The 12,285-nt window shown below is 48.9% G+C and overlaps 1 protein-coding gene across 5 annotated transcripts in view; it reads right to left on the minus strand.

The window, feature by feature from the left end:
* Positions 1-12,285, minus strand: part of ptprua (protein tyrosine phosphatase receptor type Ua) — a 128,747-nt gene that overhangs the window by 30,528 nt on the left and 85,934 nt on the right. For all 5 annotated transcript variants that reach the window (XM_086177786.1, XM_086177789.1, XM_086177788.1 and 2 more), the window contains exons 9-13: positions 10,592-10,701; positions 9,485-9,686; positions 6,964-7,066; positions 6,602-6,884; positions 4,177-4,213 (exon numbers count right to left, since the gene is read on the minus strand). In XM_086177786.1, the coding sequence (XP_086033912.1) occupies positions 4,177-4,213; positions 6,602-6,884; positions 6,964-7,066; positions 9,485-9,686; positions 10,592-10,701 (735 nt within the window). The remainder of the gene's footprint in view (positions 1-4,176; positions 4,214-6,601; positions 6,885-6,963; positions 7,067-9,484; positions 9,687-10,591; positions 10,702-12,285) is intronic.

Below are 12,285 nucleotides of genomic sequence, written 5' to 3' on the forward strand. Positions count from 1 at the left end.
CGTCAGCCCCCGGGATGTTGTTTTGTGACCTCGTACTTCACATCGAAGTTTAGTGTAAGGCGGCCCGGACGTTTTTCCCACTCAGTTTTCCTCCAAGCCATCACAAAATAGCCTCCTGGGCCACCGTTTGAGGCCCCGGCTCAAGAGCCATTTGACTGACCGATTCGTTGATCGAAGGAATTAGTCACTTTCTGATAAAGTAAATGTAGAACGAAATGATTAGGATGCAGAATGAAAATGTGTGGCTACAATTCATGTGTTTGATTAAAAAAGGAGCTCTTAATTGAAGTCAAAGGGTGAATATCTGACAATGTTGTTTTGCAGCATCTAGCTGTGATAATTAGTCCACTTTCCCTCTGAAACAAGCAGAGAACTTTCTCTGTGAAAGCAGCGCTGAGTTTCCACGGTTGGCGGGGTTAGCCGTGGTTTAGAGGTGAAAAACATCATTTCAATTCAATGCACTTCCAGGAAAACAAGAAACACTTGTTTCAAATCCCTAGAGTTTGTTTCTATCAGCGTCGTGTTTATTTGGGTTTCAGCAGATGGTGAGATGTTCATTGAAGCTGCAAGAGGTGTGGAACATAAGTGAAGTATTGATCATCAGCATTAGGCTGCGAATCATGAGGCGGAGAAAAGAGTGCAGCTGCGAAAGAAGACACGTGGGAGGAACACGCACTGAAAAGACCACACGGGGTGGGTCCCAGGAGAGGCCGGATCTGCTCTGAGCTAAGTCAGAGAGGGACCGCAGGGGGGGAAACATTCGGACGGAACAATGCTCCTGTCACAGCTTGCGATTGACTGACCCCTCAGATCCCCTCTAAGAGAAGCCGCTGTGCCCCAGATGCAGGAGCATCAGGGGCAGATGAACAGCTGAAGGCCTCAGGCCTACGCTTGGACACTCAGACCCTGCTCTGGTGTCCAGATACAGGGTGGTACCAACATTCATTCACTCATTCATGCATTCATTCACTCACTCACTCACTCATTCATTCTTGCATTTACTCATTCACTCACTCATCAATTCATTGATGCATTCATTCACTCATTCATTCATGCATTCATTCAGTCAATCATTCATTCACGCATTCATTCATTCACTCATTCATAAATTCATGCATTCACTCACACACTCATTCATTCATGCAGTCATTCACTCTCACTCACTCATTCATTCATCCATGAACTCATTCATGAACTCACTCACACATTCATTCATGCATTCACTCATACACTCAATTCATTCATGACATAATTCACTCTCATGCACTCATTCATGCATTCACTCACTCACTCATTAATTGATTCAGGCATTCATTCACTCATTCATACATGCATTCATTAACTTACTCATTCATTCATTAATGCATTAATTCAGTCATTCATACATGCATTTATCCATTCATTCACTCATTCATTCATTCTTGCGGTCACTCACTCTCATGCACTCATTCATTAATTCATGCAGTCACTCATTTACTCACTCAATTCATTCATGCATTCATTCATGCATTCTTAATGCATTCTTTCATTCTTGCATCCATTCACTCACTCATTCATTCTTGCATTCACTCACTCACTCACTCACTCACTCACTAATTAATTAATCTATGCATTCATTCACTCATCCACTCATGCAGCTCTCTCTCACTCACTCATTCATTCATGCATTCACTCAATCATTAATTCCTCCATACATTCATTCATTCTTGCATTCATTCACTCACTCACTCATAAATTCATTCATTCATGTATTCACTCAATCATTAATTCATTCATGCATTCATTCATTCATGCATTCTGTCACTCTCACCAAGTCACTCATCTGTTCATGCATTCACTCACTCACTCACTCATTCATCCATCCACTCTTGCATCCATCCATCTATTCACTCAACCCCCCATTCATCCATACATTCATTCATCCGCTCGTGCATCCCTCCATCCATCCCTTTATCTTTTCATTCACCCATTCACACTCTGTGCCGTGGCTTTCACCAGAAAGCAGTGCTGACTATCTGAAATTAGCTGATGTTTCCTCTATGGACATGAAATTGAATCACACCATCTGATGGAAGGTGGAGATCTCAGCTACAGAAGATAGGTGCCGTCATGCCATGATGTGGGCTTGCTGTGGACTGGAACAGATTGATCTATTTATGGATACATTTTTTACGTGTTGTTTCAATTTAGAATTGAATTATGTTTTCATTGATTCATGCAGTGATATTCCCAGGACAGCAGAGGTGTTTGACCATATCTTCACTTCTCAACCTGGCAAAAACATAGAGTTCCACCTTGACCTGGAGCTCAAAGAAGGCGTTCACCAGGACTCCAGCCGTGAAGAGGATGGACCTACTGACTGTCTCACACTCCGAATGCCGAATGTTACAACCATCCATAAACAAGGTGAACTTGTGGAAACCTATTGTAAGAGAGCAGAATCCATCCCCGGCGCTGGAGGCCCGGTCTCAAACATCTCGCCAGAGAATGCCGAGGTCCGACCTCCATCAGCTCAATAACCTTCGAGCAAAAGCTAAGCGGAAGGGCTCCGAGCGCCCCGGCTGGGAGCCGAGCGCTGATTGCACACTCGGTGTGTTTTTGTGGAGAGCCTGGAGTCGGGGACACCTCCTCCACGCAGGCGACACGCTGGAGGACAATGAAGCCGCGGCTTCTTTGATGTCATCGCACCAGAGATGAGAAGGGGGTCGGCGAGTGGAATCCAATTTCACCTCCAGCTTTCTCAAGAGCACTGCAAACTTCAGACAGGACTGGAGAGGCGGTTTGAAGAAGGAGGCTTCTGTCTGCTGCACCAGGAAAGACTGCCTCTGAGGCAGGAAGGGGATGAGTTTTCTGCTCTGGAGGAAGGCGGGAGGTCCATTAGACCTCTGAGCGGACGAGCGACAGGGTCTCCGACAGATCCGAGCTCGGTGCGCTCTTTATCCCGCGGAGGTGTCCTTTCAATAAGCCTCCGTCCGAGCTGTGCCGCCGACGAAAGGTGAAACAACTCGGCGGTGAGGTTTTATCGTATTTTTAAAGCCGAGCCGGCTCTGGAACCGGGCTGCTGTTTTGCTCCGGCCGTGTAGCTGCATTTCAAACAGAGGGGATGAAAATGTGCTTTTTTTTTTCGGGGGGGCGCTGGGACGATGCCCGTTTGTGATTCGTGCAAAAGATAAATACAGTTTCAGTTGTTCATCTTTACCGCGTATGCACATATATCTATGATTTTTTTCAGGACTTATTTCCCCATGAGGCTGCCCCTCCCCCTCGCTGCCGGGATTCTCCACATGTCTCCACTGTGGGACTCAGAGAGGTCTAAATATGACGATGACCTCCCCTGTCCCTCTCCGAACATCAGCCCTCGACGATCTGCCGAACCACTGGACCTTAAACTCCACCCGAACCAGACGGACACCCGACTCCGAAAGACCTCGCCGCTACAAAGACAAGGAGAGGTCAAATCCTCTAAGTCTCCGACAAATTCAAATTGTGTATAGACCCATCCCCGAGGATCAGCGGTCTCCTGTTGTGTGCTGCGTCGTCGTCGTGTGTCTTTGCGCCGAGTCTGGCTGCAGACGGCAGCGGTGAATGAACGAATGCTGTCGCTGAAGCGGCATCTACAAGGCGGCTGCAATTTACAGATACTTTGCATGAAGACGCGCTCCTCTGAAGGCCCTGCCGTGCCCCCTTTACCCGGCTCAGTGGTCTGAGGTGTAATTTATATTGAACTCGGTTCGAATTTGGGAAACAAACTTAATGGTTTCCTTAATTTAGCCATCACACTGTCTGGCGGCAGAATAAGGTTCATGGGGTGCAGCTTCTGCTAAATGTGAGGAGGCAGCAGGAGACCCTGGTCCGCCGGGGGAATACGCTCTACCCTGACAGGAAAAATCAATGGGCAATCATCAGACGGTTCCTGGATGATGAACATCTCCGTCAGAGGTGTTATATCAGAGGCACTTTCTTTTCCGGCAGATCGCCGGGCGCGCAAGAGGAAACTATTCACATTTGTCTATTTGTGTTATTTCTTGGTCTATTTGTGCATTTATCGATGCATTTATTTCTTTACTTTCTAAAGGAGGATTTTCACCGAAGGTTCTCGGAGAAGCTGCCGCGGGCCCTGGAGACCCGCCGCTGCGACAGAAGACCGGCGGTGAGGGCGGAAGAGAAACAGCTTACCTTTGCGAGCGATCCTGATGCAGTTGATCCGGGTCTCCTGCAGAGGAAACACCAGGAAAGCAGAATTAATTCATGCACTCTGGTGAGGATGAGGTCTGATCTCTGAAAGGAGCTTTCCTTAGCATTCCCTCGGTGGAGAAGGTGACTACATGTCCACATGGAGGACATCATCTAACCTTGCGACACGCATCTGAGTGGTCAACACAAGGTCAACAGGTCATCCCTGACTGAGAGGTGTCAGGCGTGGTGAGGACCTGCCCATGTCTCCTTCAGACAGAGGACCGTGGCACCAGATGCGGATGTTTGAGGACGTTCAATCAGCCCGTTTGGACGATCACACTCATCTGAACTGAGCAACCTTCCAACCAAAATGGCCACCAAGATATGTAAGTGGAACCCAGAAGGTACGGTGTGAGTGTCCTTCTTCAAGGTGGGCCGTGTTTGTCTGGAGTCTCCAGGAGCAAAGGGATGGAGAGAATCTGCTGAATGATCCACCTCTGATTCTCCTATGTGAACCTTCTAATAACCCGACGGCTTGAGGTGCAGCTTCTATCCTTTCCACTCGATGAACTTCAGATGTTTAGCTCTGACAGAATGAGATGGCACCTGGAATCACAATCTGCCGAATTCGGCGTATTTCCAACTTCCTCTTTCACCCTTCCTTGATAAAAACAAAAAAACTTTTTGAGTCATAGCAGGCTTATGAGCGGTCTGGGATTCGGCCTTGCAAAGCTGCTCCTGATTGGCTGCCTGAGTAGCAACGAGAGGAACATTTATTCCAACAGAAACACAACAAATGCATTACTTGGGAAAATAAATACCCTTTGACAGGACTGATTGCTAAAACTTCAATTTCATTCCTTTTAAAATATATCCTCGGTTCACTACGGGAAATATTTTGAAAAGATACATCAATTTGTAATTCAATAGATGAATCATGAAGTAAATAAATACACAAAACCCTACATGACCAGGTTTTCCCCTCTCGTCATTGATGTATTTTGTTTGGCTTGTTGATTGTTTGAAGATGTTTGATTTATCTGAGGGCATCGGGTTCGGTGGCTTCGGAGGTTGAGTTTTTACATTTTGCAAATGACGCGGCTTCATCAGACCGTGATCTCCGGCCCTCACCCGGGAGGCTCACAGCCGGGACGAGGATCGCGACTTCCAGATCCCGGGCCGGAAAAACACGGGGTGCCCTCATCTTTTGAAATTGCACGTTCATATCTGAATTTATTCTTCTCACGGACCCGGTTCCCTCCGATGGCTGTACCTTCCACGTCTGTATTCCAGTCCGGGGATCTTCTCCGGAAGCGGCAGTGTGCCAAACACGATGCGAAGAGGGACACGATGCGGAGGAGATTATTACCAGGCGGTGATTTCCGGAGTCAGTTTGAAAGATTGAGGTAATCTAACGGGTCTGAGGCAGCAGCGAGCGATTGTCTCCAATCAGACACTTTGAAGACCCCCTGAAGGCTCCTTGTCCAGAGCCTTCGCTGCAGCTCAGACCCACGCTCTCATTCCCTGCGAGCTGTCAGGGGATCGGTGCTCCAGGAGGCAGAACGACACCTTCCACGTCCCCCTTGCTGTGTTTGATCATTTGTCCGCAGGGACTCGAGGGTTGGCCATACGTGGATGGAGGAGCTCAGACATCGGTCCCTGCTTGCGTTGCTTCAGTCCCAGTTGTTGTCAAACCAGTCGTCGTGATTTAAACTCAAAAGATACGCAGAAGATCTCCAGAGAAATCCAGCCATGCCTGTCCCGCTGCGTGGAAACCATCAGGATTGAACCCGAAACTAATCTAAACCGGCATTTCTTCAGAGTGCGCCACCGAATGTCTGCCCGGAGAGAAGTCACCTTCTGTCTGGAAGGACGGACACGTTTGAGGAATCCGAGCAGATCATCTGACAGAGAAGAACACTCGCGCCTTCCTTTCTGCCTTTCTGCAGTGAAATGTCTGCCTTCTGTGCTCATGAACGAACGCGTTCAGTTGAAAGACTCGTGCTTCCTGTGCACGGAGGTCGTCAGTCACGTAGGTCCTGAGCAGGTGACGTGAACCCCATGAAGCGGCGATGTTTAATGAATATTTACCCCTGTTTCGGACACGGCCTGCCGCTTTGCCGTGACAGCAGGCTGCACCGCAGCTCTGCGCTCCTCTTCCGACTGCCGCTTTGCTCTACAAGGACGGTCTGTTCTTCAATCACCGCTCTGGTTTAGCTCATACGACGAGCAGCGGTGCTTTGCTGAGATAACAATGCCTGTGATTTTCCTTTGTTTTCCTCCAGAAATCCTTCACCCCAAACGCAGTAAAAGGAACAACGAGGAGTGTAATTGCAGGCGTTCGGGGAGCCGGTGTCGCCTCCGGCAGCCCCGCCTCCGATCTGCTCTACAAACACGGAGCCGAGCGTCTGAGACGGGCGCTTACCCCTCGGAAGTTGCTGTTGGCCTGGAAGTAGACGAGGTAGTTCTTGGTGGGGTCCAGGGGGCTGTTCCAGTAGCCGTTGTAGGTGTGGTTGTCCCCCACGGTGAAGGGCGTGGCCTCGGGCAGGCTGCTGGGCGCCAGCTCGGCCGTGTAATAGTGCGGCGCCCCTTTGGCCTGCGCCTCGCTGTAGGAGTTCGGGAGGGGGAAGCAGTCCGCCGCTCCCACCTCCCGCCGCCGCACCTGGTGGGAGCCGTCCTCCTCCACCACCACCACCACCTGGTAGGCACTGACACAGGACACCGACGGTTATCCCAAATTTATGAACCCGGGCGTCGGGCGGACGGCCGCCGCGGGAGCGGAGGTACCTGACGGGAGCTCCTCGGCCAAGCGCCGGCCGCAGCAGCACGGTGATGGTGGTCTCCGATTCGCTGAGCGGAGACGGGACGTCTTCATAATCAAACACGGGAGCTGCATCGGAGGCAGGGGCGGATTTAGATTTCATTTCAGATTCAGTGTCACACCGAGGCGCCAAAAGCGTGATTTAAAGCAGGCTGCATATAAACCGCGCGCAGACCCTAACGGGGACTAACCGAACGTGCCGTGTTATCATGTTTTACATTCATTAATCATGAGGGGGAATTAACTTCCCTATTTCAAAAAGCAAACACAAAGGAGAAGCGGGGGCGGGGAGGGACGCGGCGGCGAAGGTGTCCAGATAAGGTCCGGCCGAGTGTTTGAGGAGGGAAGGATTCTGCCTCCGCTTCCCCTGCTCACTATCTGCACGACTGGACCGAGATTTAATTCACTCTTCTGTTCCTCAAAGCCACGACGGCCGCGGCGGCTTTCCAGAGGAATCAAAACTAGAATATTAGATATGTTTTATTTATCTATTCATTCATGAATTTATGCAGTTATATATTTACTTACGTATTTATTTATTCGTTTTTCTCTCTCTCGCTCTTTTATTCATTTATTTTATTTCATAAATGTTATGTATATATTAATTATTTATCTAGTTATTTTTCATATTTATCCATCAATGTATTCATTTATTTCTTCATCTATCTCTTCATTTATTTATCTATTCCTGAATGTACTCATTGATGCGGTTATCGGTTTATTTTCTTATTCAATTCGTTGTTTATCTTTCTATGCATCTATTTGTCCTGGTTGTTCCCGCCTCCCTAAAAAACTGCGTGCGCAGTTTTTCCGAAGAAGGCCTCCCACTCGGAAGCAACGACGACCACGACCTTCAGTGACTGCCGGGCCGACAGGCGAGGTTCTACAGACCACCTGGAAGCCCCGGCGCCCGGACACAACTCTGATTGGCAGCTGTGTTTACCGCAGCGAGGGAGTTAACTAGTTATCTCCCTCCCTGCGGTAAACACAACCAGGGTTCGCAACAAGGCAAACGGCCGCCCCGGTAAAAGGGATGATTTGGATCGGGCTCTGGAGTGCAGGTGGAGGCTGCGAGAAGGTGTTGTGTAACCTGTCCTCCATGCACGGGGAGGACGAACACAGCTGGTGTGTGTGTGTGTGTGTGTGTTACACACAAGCAGTGCTTAACACAGTGCATGTTAAGACGTTACAGTTCATGAATTATTAAAAGTGCATGGTGGGAATTACACATTTCTACGCTGAGAGCGGCAGGTCTGGCAGCAGGAAATGTGAGATGGAGTGTGACACACACACTGCCAACACACACACAAACACATACATACCACACCGTGAAAATGCACGCGTGTCTAACATGAGTCGTTGGTCACCATACGAGCATGTGATAGCCTCCGTGGACAAGTTGTGGTGCACGAATGTCCCTCCTCATCCTCAACTTGCTGGACAACGCCGGGCACTGATGACCTCATCAGGTTAGAAATAACACCTTTTTAAAGTTCCATGTTGTTTTCAATAAAGTTGTCCGTTAAGAAGTAAAGCGGTTGTGTGTCTTCATGAGGAGGTAACTCTCGTGACTTCATTTAACCTACTAATTGTATTCAAGCCAATTCTGGAGCCCAGTCGTCTGAACCAATGAGTCATTTCACAATGCAACATCACCACACTCAAACAATAAGAGCCTCCCGGCAGTCCAAGTGGAGCAGATGTTATATAATGAACACACACACACACACACACGTGCACACACACACACACACACGCAGGCACGCTCGCTCTTCAGAAGATGAACACAGTGAGCCACGAAACAAAGCATCGCTGGATTCCAGAGCAGCTTTCATCGACCTGACTTCGAGAGAATGAGCTTCTCAGATCATCAGGGCAGCACCTTCAGACCAGGACTGATACTGTAGCTTAATCAATAATAATAATTAATAACTGATAATTGATGACACCGGATGCTGGCAGCAAGGGGGTCTCTGGAAATGACCCCACCGGAGAGAGACACGTGGTCGTCGTCATCGTGGAAAAAGACGGCCTCGGCAGCAGCACCCAAAGACGCTACCGAAGAAGAGTATTGGCTCTGGAGTCTCTGCCTGAGAAAACCTTCAAATCCAGAAATACACGGAGGTGGTAAATCTACATACGAACCCTCAAAGAACACGACTCCCGGACCTGAGCAGAACTCCGGGTGAGAAGGTTTGTTATCTGCCGGAGGAGCGGGTGGGATCATCTGACTCGGGCTTTAAATGGAGTTAGTTTGGGTCACAACTGACCCGCTCCATCATCCCGAGGGGTGCAAGAGCAGAGGAGAAGGCTGGGTGGACATGGACAGCCTGTCCTCCCTCTGGCCTCCACAGCCAAGCCTCTCGGATGTAGCTAGTCCATCTCTCGGGGCATTTAACCAACCTTTAGCTTTTAGATTCCGACACTTCTCTCCACGTTCTGTGCAACAACACACTCTGTCCAGCAAATGCAAAAGAAAGGCCTCACCTGAGATGTTGGTGGTGATCTCCGTGAGGGCGGTCTGACCGAAGCCCTTCACGGTCCGGGCGCGGACCGACACCAGGTAAGTGGTCCCAGGTTGCAAGCCGGAGAACATGTGATAGGTCTCGTTCCTTAGCTTGGACACGGTGCGGCGAGGACCCGGCACGTTGATGCCCGGGTCCGATGACTCGATGCTCTGGTAGCTTATCTGGGTGGAGGAAGGAGATGCTACTGATTAAAAAAAAACTCCATTTGTGACCGTGTCGGTGCGGTTGAACTCCGGCAAATGCTCGCGACCCGACCGCGTGGTGCCGGAGAACCACCACAGAGTTTCTAGCAGGAGGGGCTGAAAGAGCGCTTCAAACTATTATTATTTATTATCTCAACTGTCGGACGCAGCCTTCGAACTCGCTTCCACAGCACAAGGGATTCCCAAGGTTACATTCGAGGTGAGATGCCCAACATCTGGCAGAAAAACACCGCTTTTAGCAGAACGTCTCTGGTGCGTCTGCAGCGGGCATGCTGCCGTTAAATGAATAAAGGAATAGACAGATGCTGCTTCACATCCAGAGGAGGTATACTCGGGCTCTTGATCGGCATGCACGGAGGTTCTTATCGCCTCACGACTCTTCCTCCCCCATCACTTTTCCGGACAGTACTTGAGAATAAAAAAAAAATAGCCAGGAGTCCCGGCGTTAAAGCCGAAGCGGGTCCTCAAATTCACCGACAGGACGAGGCGGCGGGGTCACGCAGGAGGTCAGCTGTTGATATCGGGACCGTTAATAATTAATTGTAAACATGGAAGGCTGCCCCCTGCGCCGCCCCCTCTCAGGCATGTTAATCATTAGGATGCTCGTCCCTCATGTCGAGCCGCCGAGCCATTAGCATAGCAGCATGTGGCGAATACAAAGATGCGCGCTCGCTTTGTTTGCGTGAAAAAATAGCCTCGGGGAGGCGGCGGGGGGGAGGGACGGACGGGCTTTTCGTGATTCAGAGCAAAATAGATATTGGCAGGCAGAGAACATCATCCTACACCTGGAGAGGATTAGCTTGGTGTGGAAGCGGCAGAGGCGGGTGGCGCTTCCAACGCATGACTAAGAAAGTAGAGCCCACCTCATACTGTGTGATGAGGCCGTTCGGCTCCACCGGCTCCTCCCACTTGAGGAAGATCATGTCATCCAGCGGCGTGAAGGTGAGGGACTCTGGAGTGATGGCGCCGGGAACTGCAGCGGGCGAGACAAATGGCCGTCCGTGAAACAAACAATCCACTCGGGTCTGGAGATAATGGAGTCGTGCGCCGGGTTGCCGGCGGGCGAAAACACCCCTGACAGAATCGGCAGCGGTCCAGGGAGGGGTGGAGGAGACCGGCTCCATCCCCGCCAGGAGGACCATTGAGATTCTGGCTCCTTCTGTTTGATCATGGAGCGCTACGTCCAGACGACAGCGGCCCATTTCTCTCCATTAGCGGTTTGATGGCAAATAAGAACGGAGCTGCAAGGACACCTTCTCACTCCTGCCTGTCAACATGTGCGCGTCGGAGAATTTGGAAATGAATGCTAAAATGGTTTGCTGTGGTTATTTAAATCACAACTATGTCGTATTATATTTGTGCCAAGACCCAATAATTATGCCTCCATAAATTATAGCAGACTGTTTTATGTATACATACATTATATATACAGTAAGCCTGAAATGATTAAACATGTATATTGTGGTGAGTCATGAATTTTGGGGTTTATTTTGATGCTTGTTTTCTGTGTGATTTTGGGGTTGCAGGGAATTTTGTGGGTGTGGTTTGGGGTGCAAGGAATTCAGTTTTTTTTTTGTTTTGTTTTTTAGCCGGAATTGAGCGGGAACAGTTAATTGTATTGCCGGCTTGTGTAGCGTGGCTGTGACCAACAACAGCTATTGCTTATTAAACGGACGCTTTACCATCAACCGGTGTTTTCTATGACATTAAATATATATACTCCCTGAGATATATCTAATGCATTATTTGTTTGTTCAATCTTATTTCAGTTTATTTCACAATGAAACAAAACAGAACTGAACATCTGCGCCTACATTCTTTTTATTTCTTTTTTTAGTTCCTTTATTATTTCATGTTGTATTTCCACCTTTTTTGTGTTCCATTGAAGTAACACTTCTCTCCTCTGTCCCAGGTAACCAAAAAAAAAAAACAGGCTACAGTGTCGACCTTACGACACTCCTCATCGGCGGCCCTTCAGAGAGCCTGGGCTGGAACGGTCAGAACATGCAGATATGCAGAGCGTGGCCATCTGGGACTGACACGGTCCTCCCTGTAACCCGACACTGGCCGACTGAGCCCAAGAAGTATTAACTCAAGGAGTAAATGAATTCATTTGAGCCTATTTTGGTATTCAGAACTGTAACCTTCTGTGTGAGACACTTTCCTGGATTGTCTGTTCCATCATGTTTATTATCGTCACCGAAAATTCCATTTGGCACATAACTCTCCGCCAATGGAGGCTTATTAAAATCCCCCTGAAGTAGTTCTTATTTAATTTTTCTAGCAGGTTGTGATAATGAAAACATCCAGGAGCCAAATGAAGGCAGAAGAATGTTTTCTAAAAGCTGAGAAACCAAGATTATACTCATTATACTCCTCCATCTACTTCATGGATTGTACCATCTTGGTCTACAAGTAGATGTTTCAGCCCACAGAGTTCTATGAGTCCCTAAGTGCCGTCCAGGCATGTTGGGTGGGCTGGTCTGGCTGAGGGTCCAGCCCACCAGACATGCCACCTACAGTTGCTATCCATGTATATATAGATATGTATATATGG

Source organism: Fistularia commersonii, chromosome 30 (genome assembly GCF_037954325.1).
Source record: "Fistularia commersonii isolate RoL2024-O1a breed Wild chromosome 30, RoL_Fcom_v1.0, whole genome shotgun sequence".
In the NCBI taxonomy this organism is placed as follows: Eukaryota; Metazoa; Chordata; class Actinopteri; order Syngnathiformes; family Fistulariidae; genus Fistularia; species Fistularia commersonii.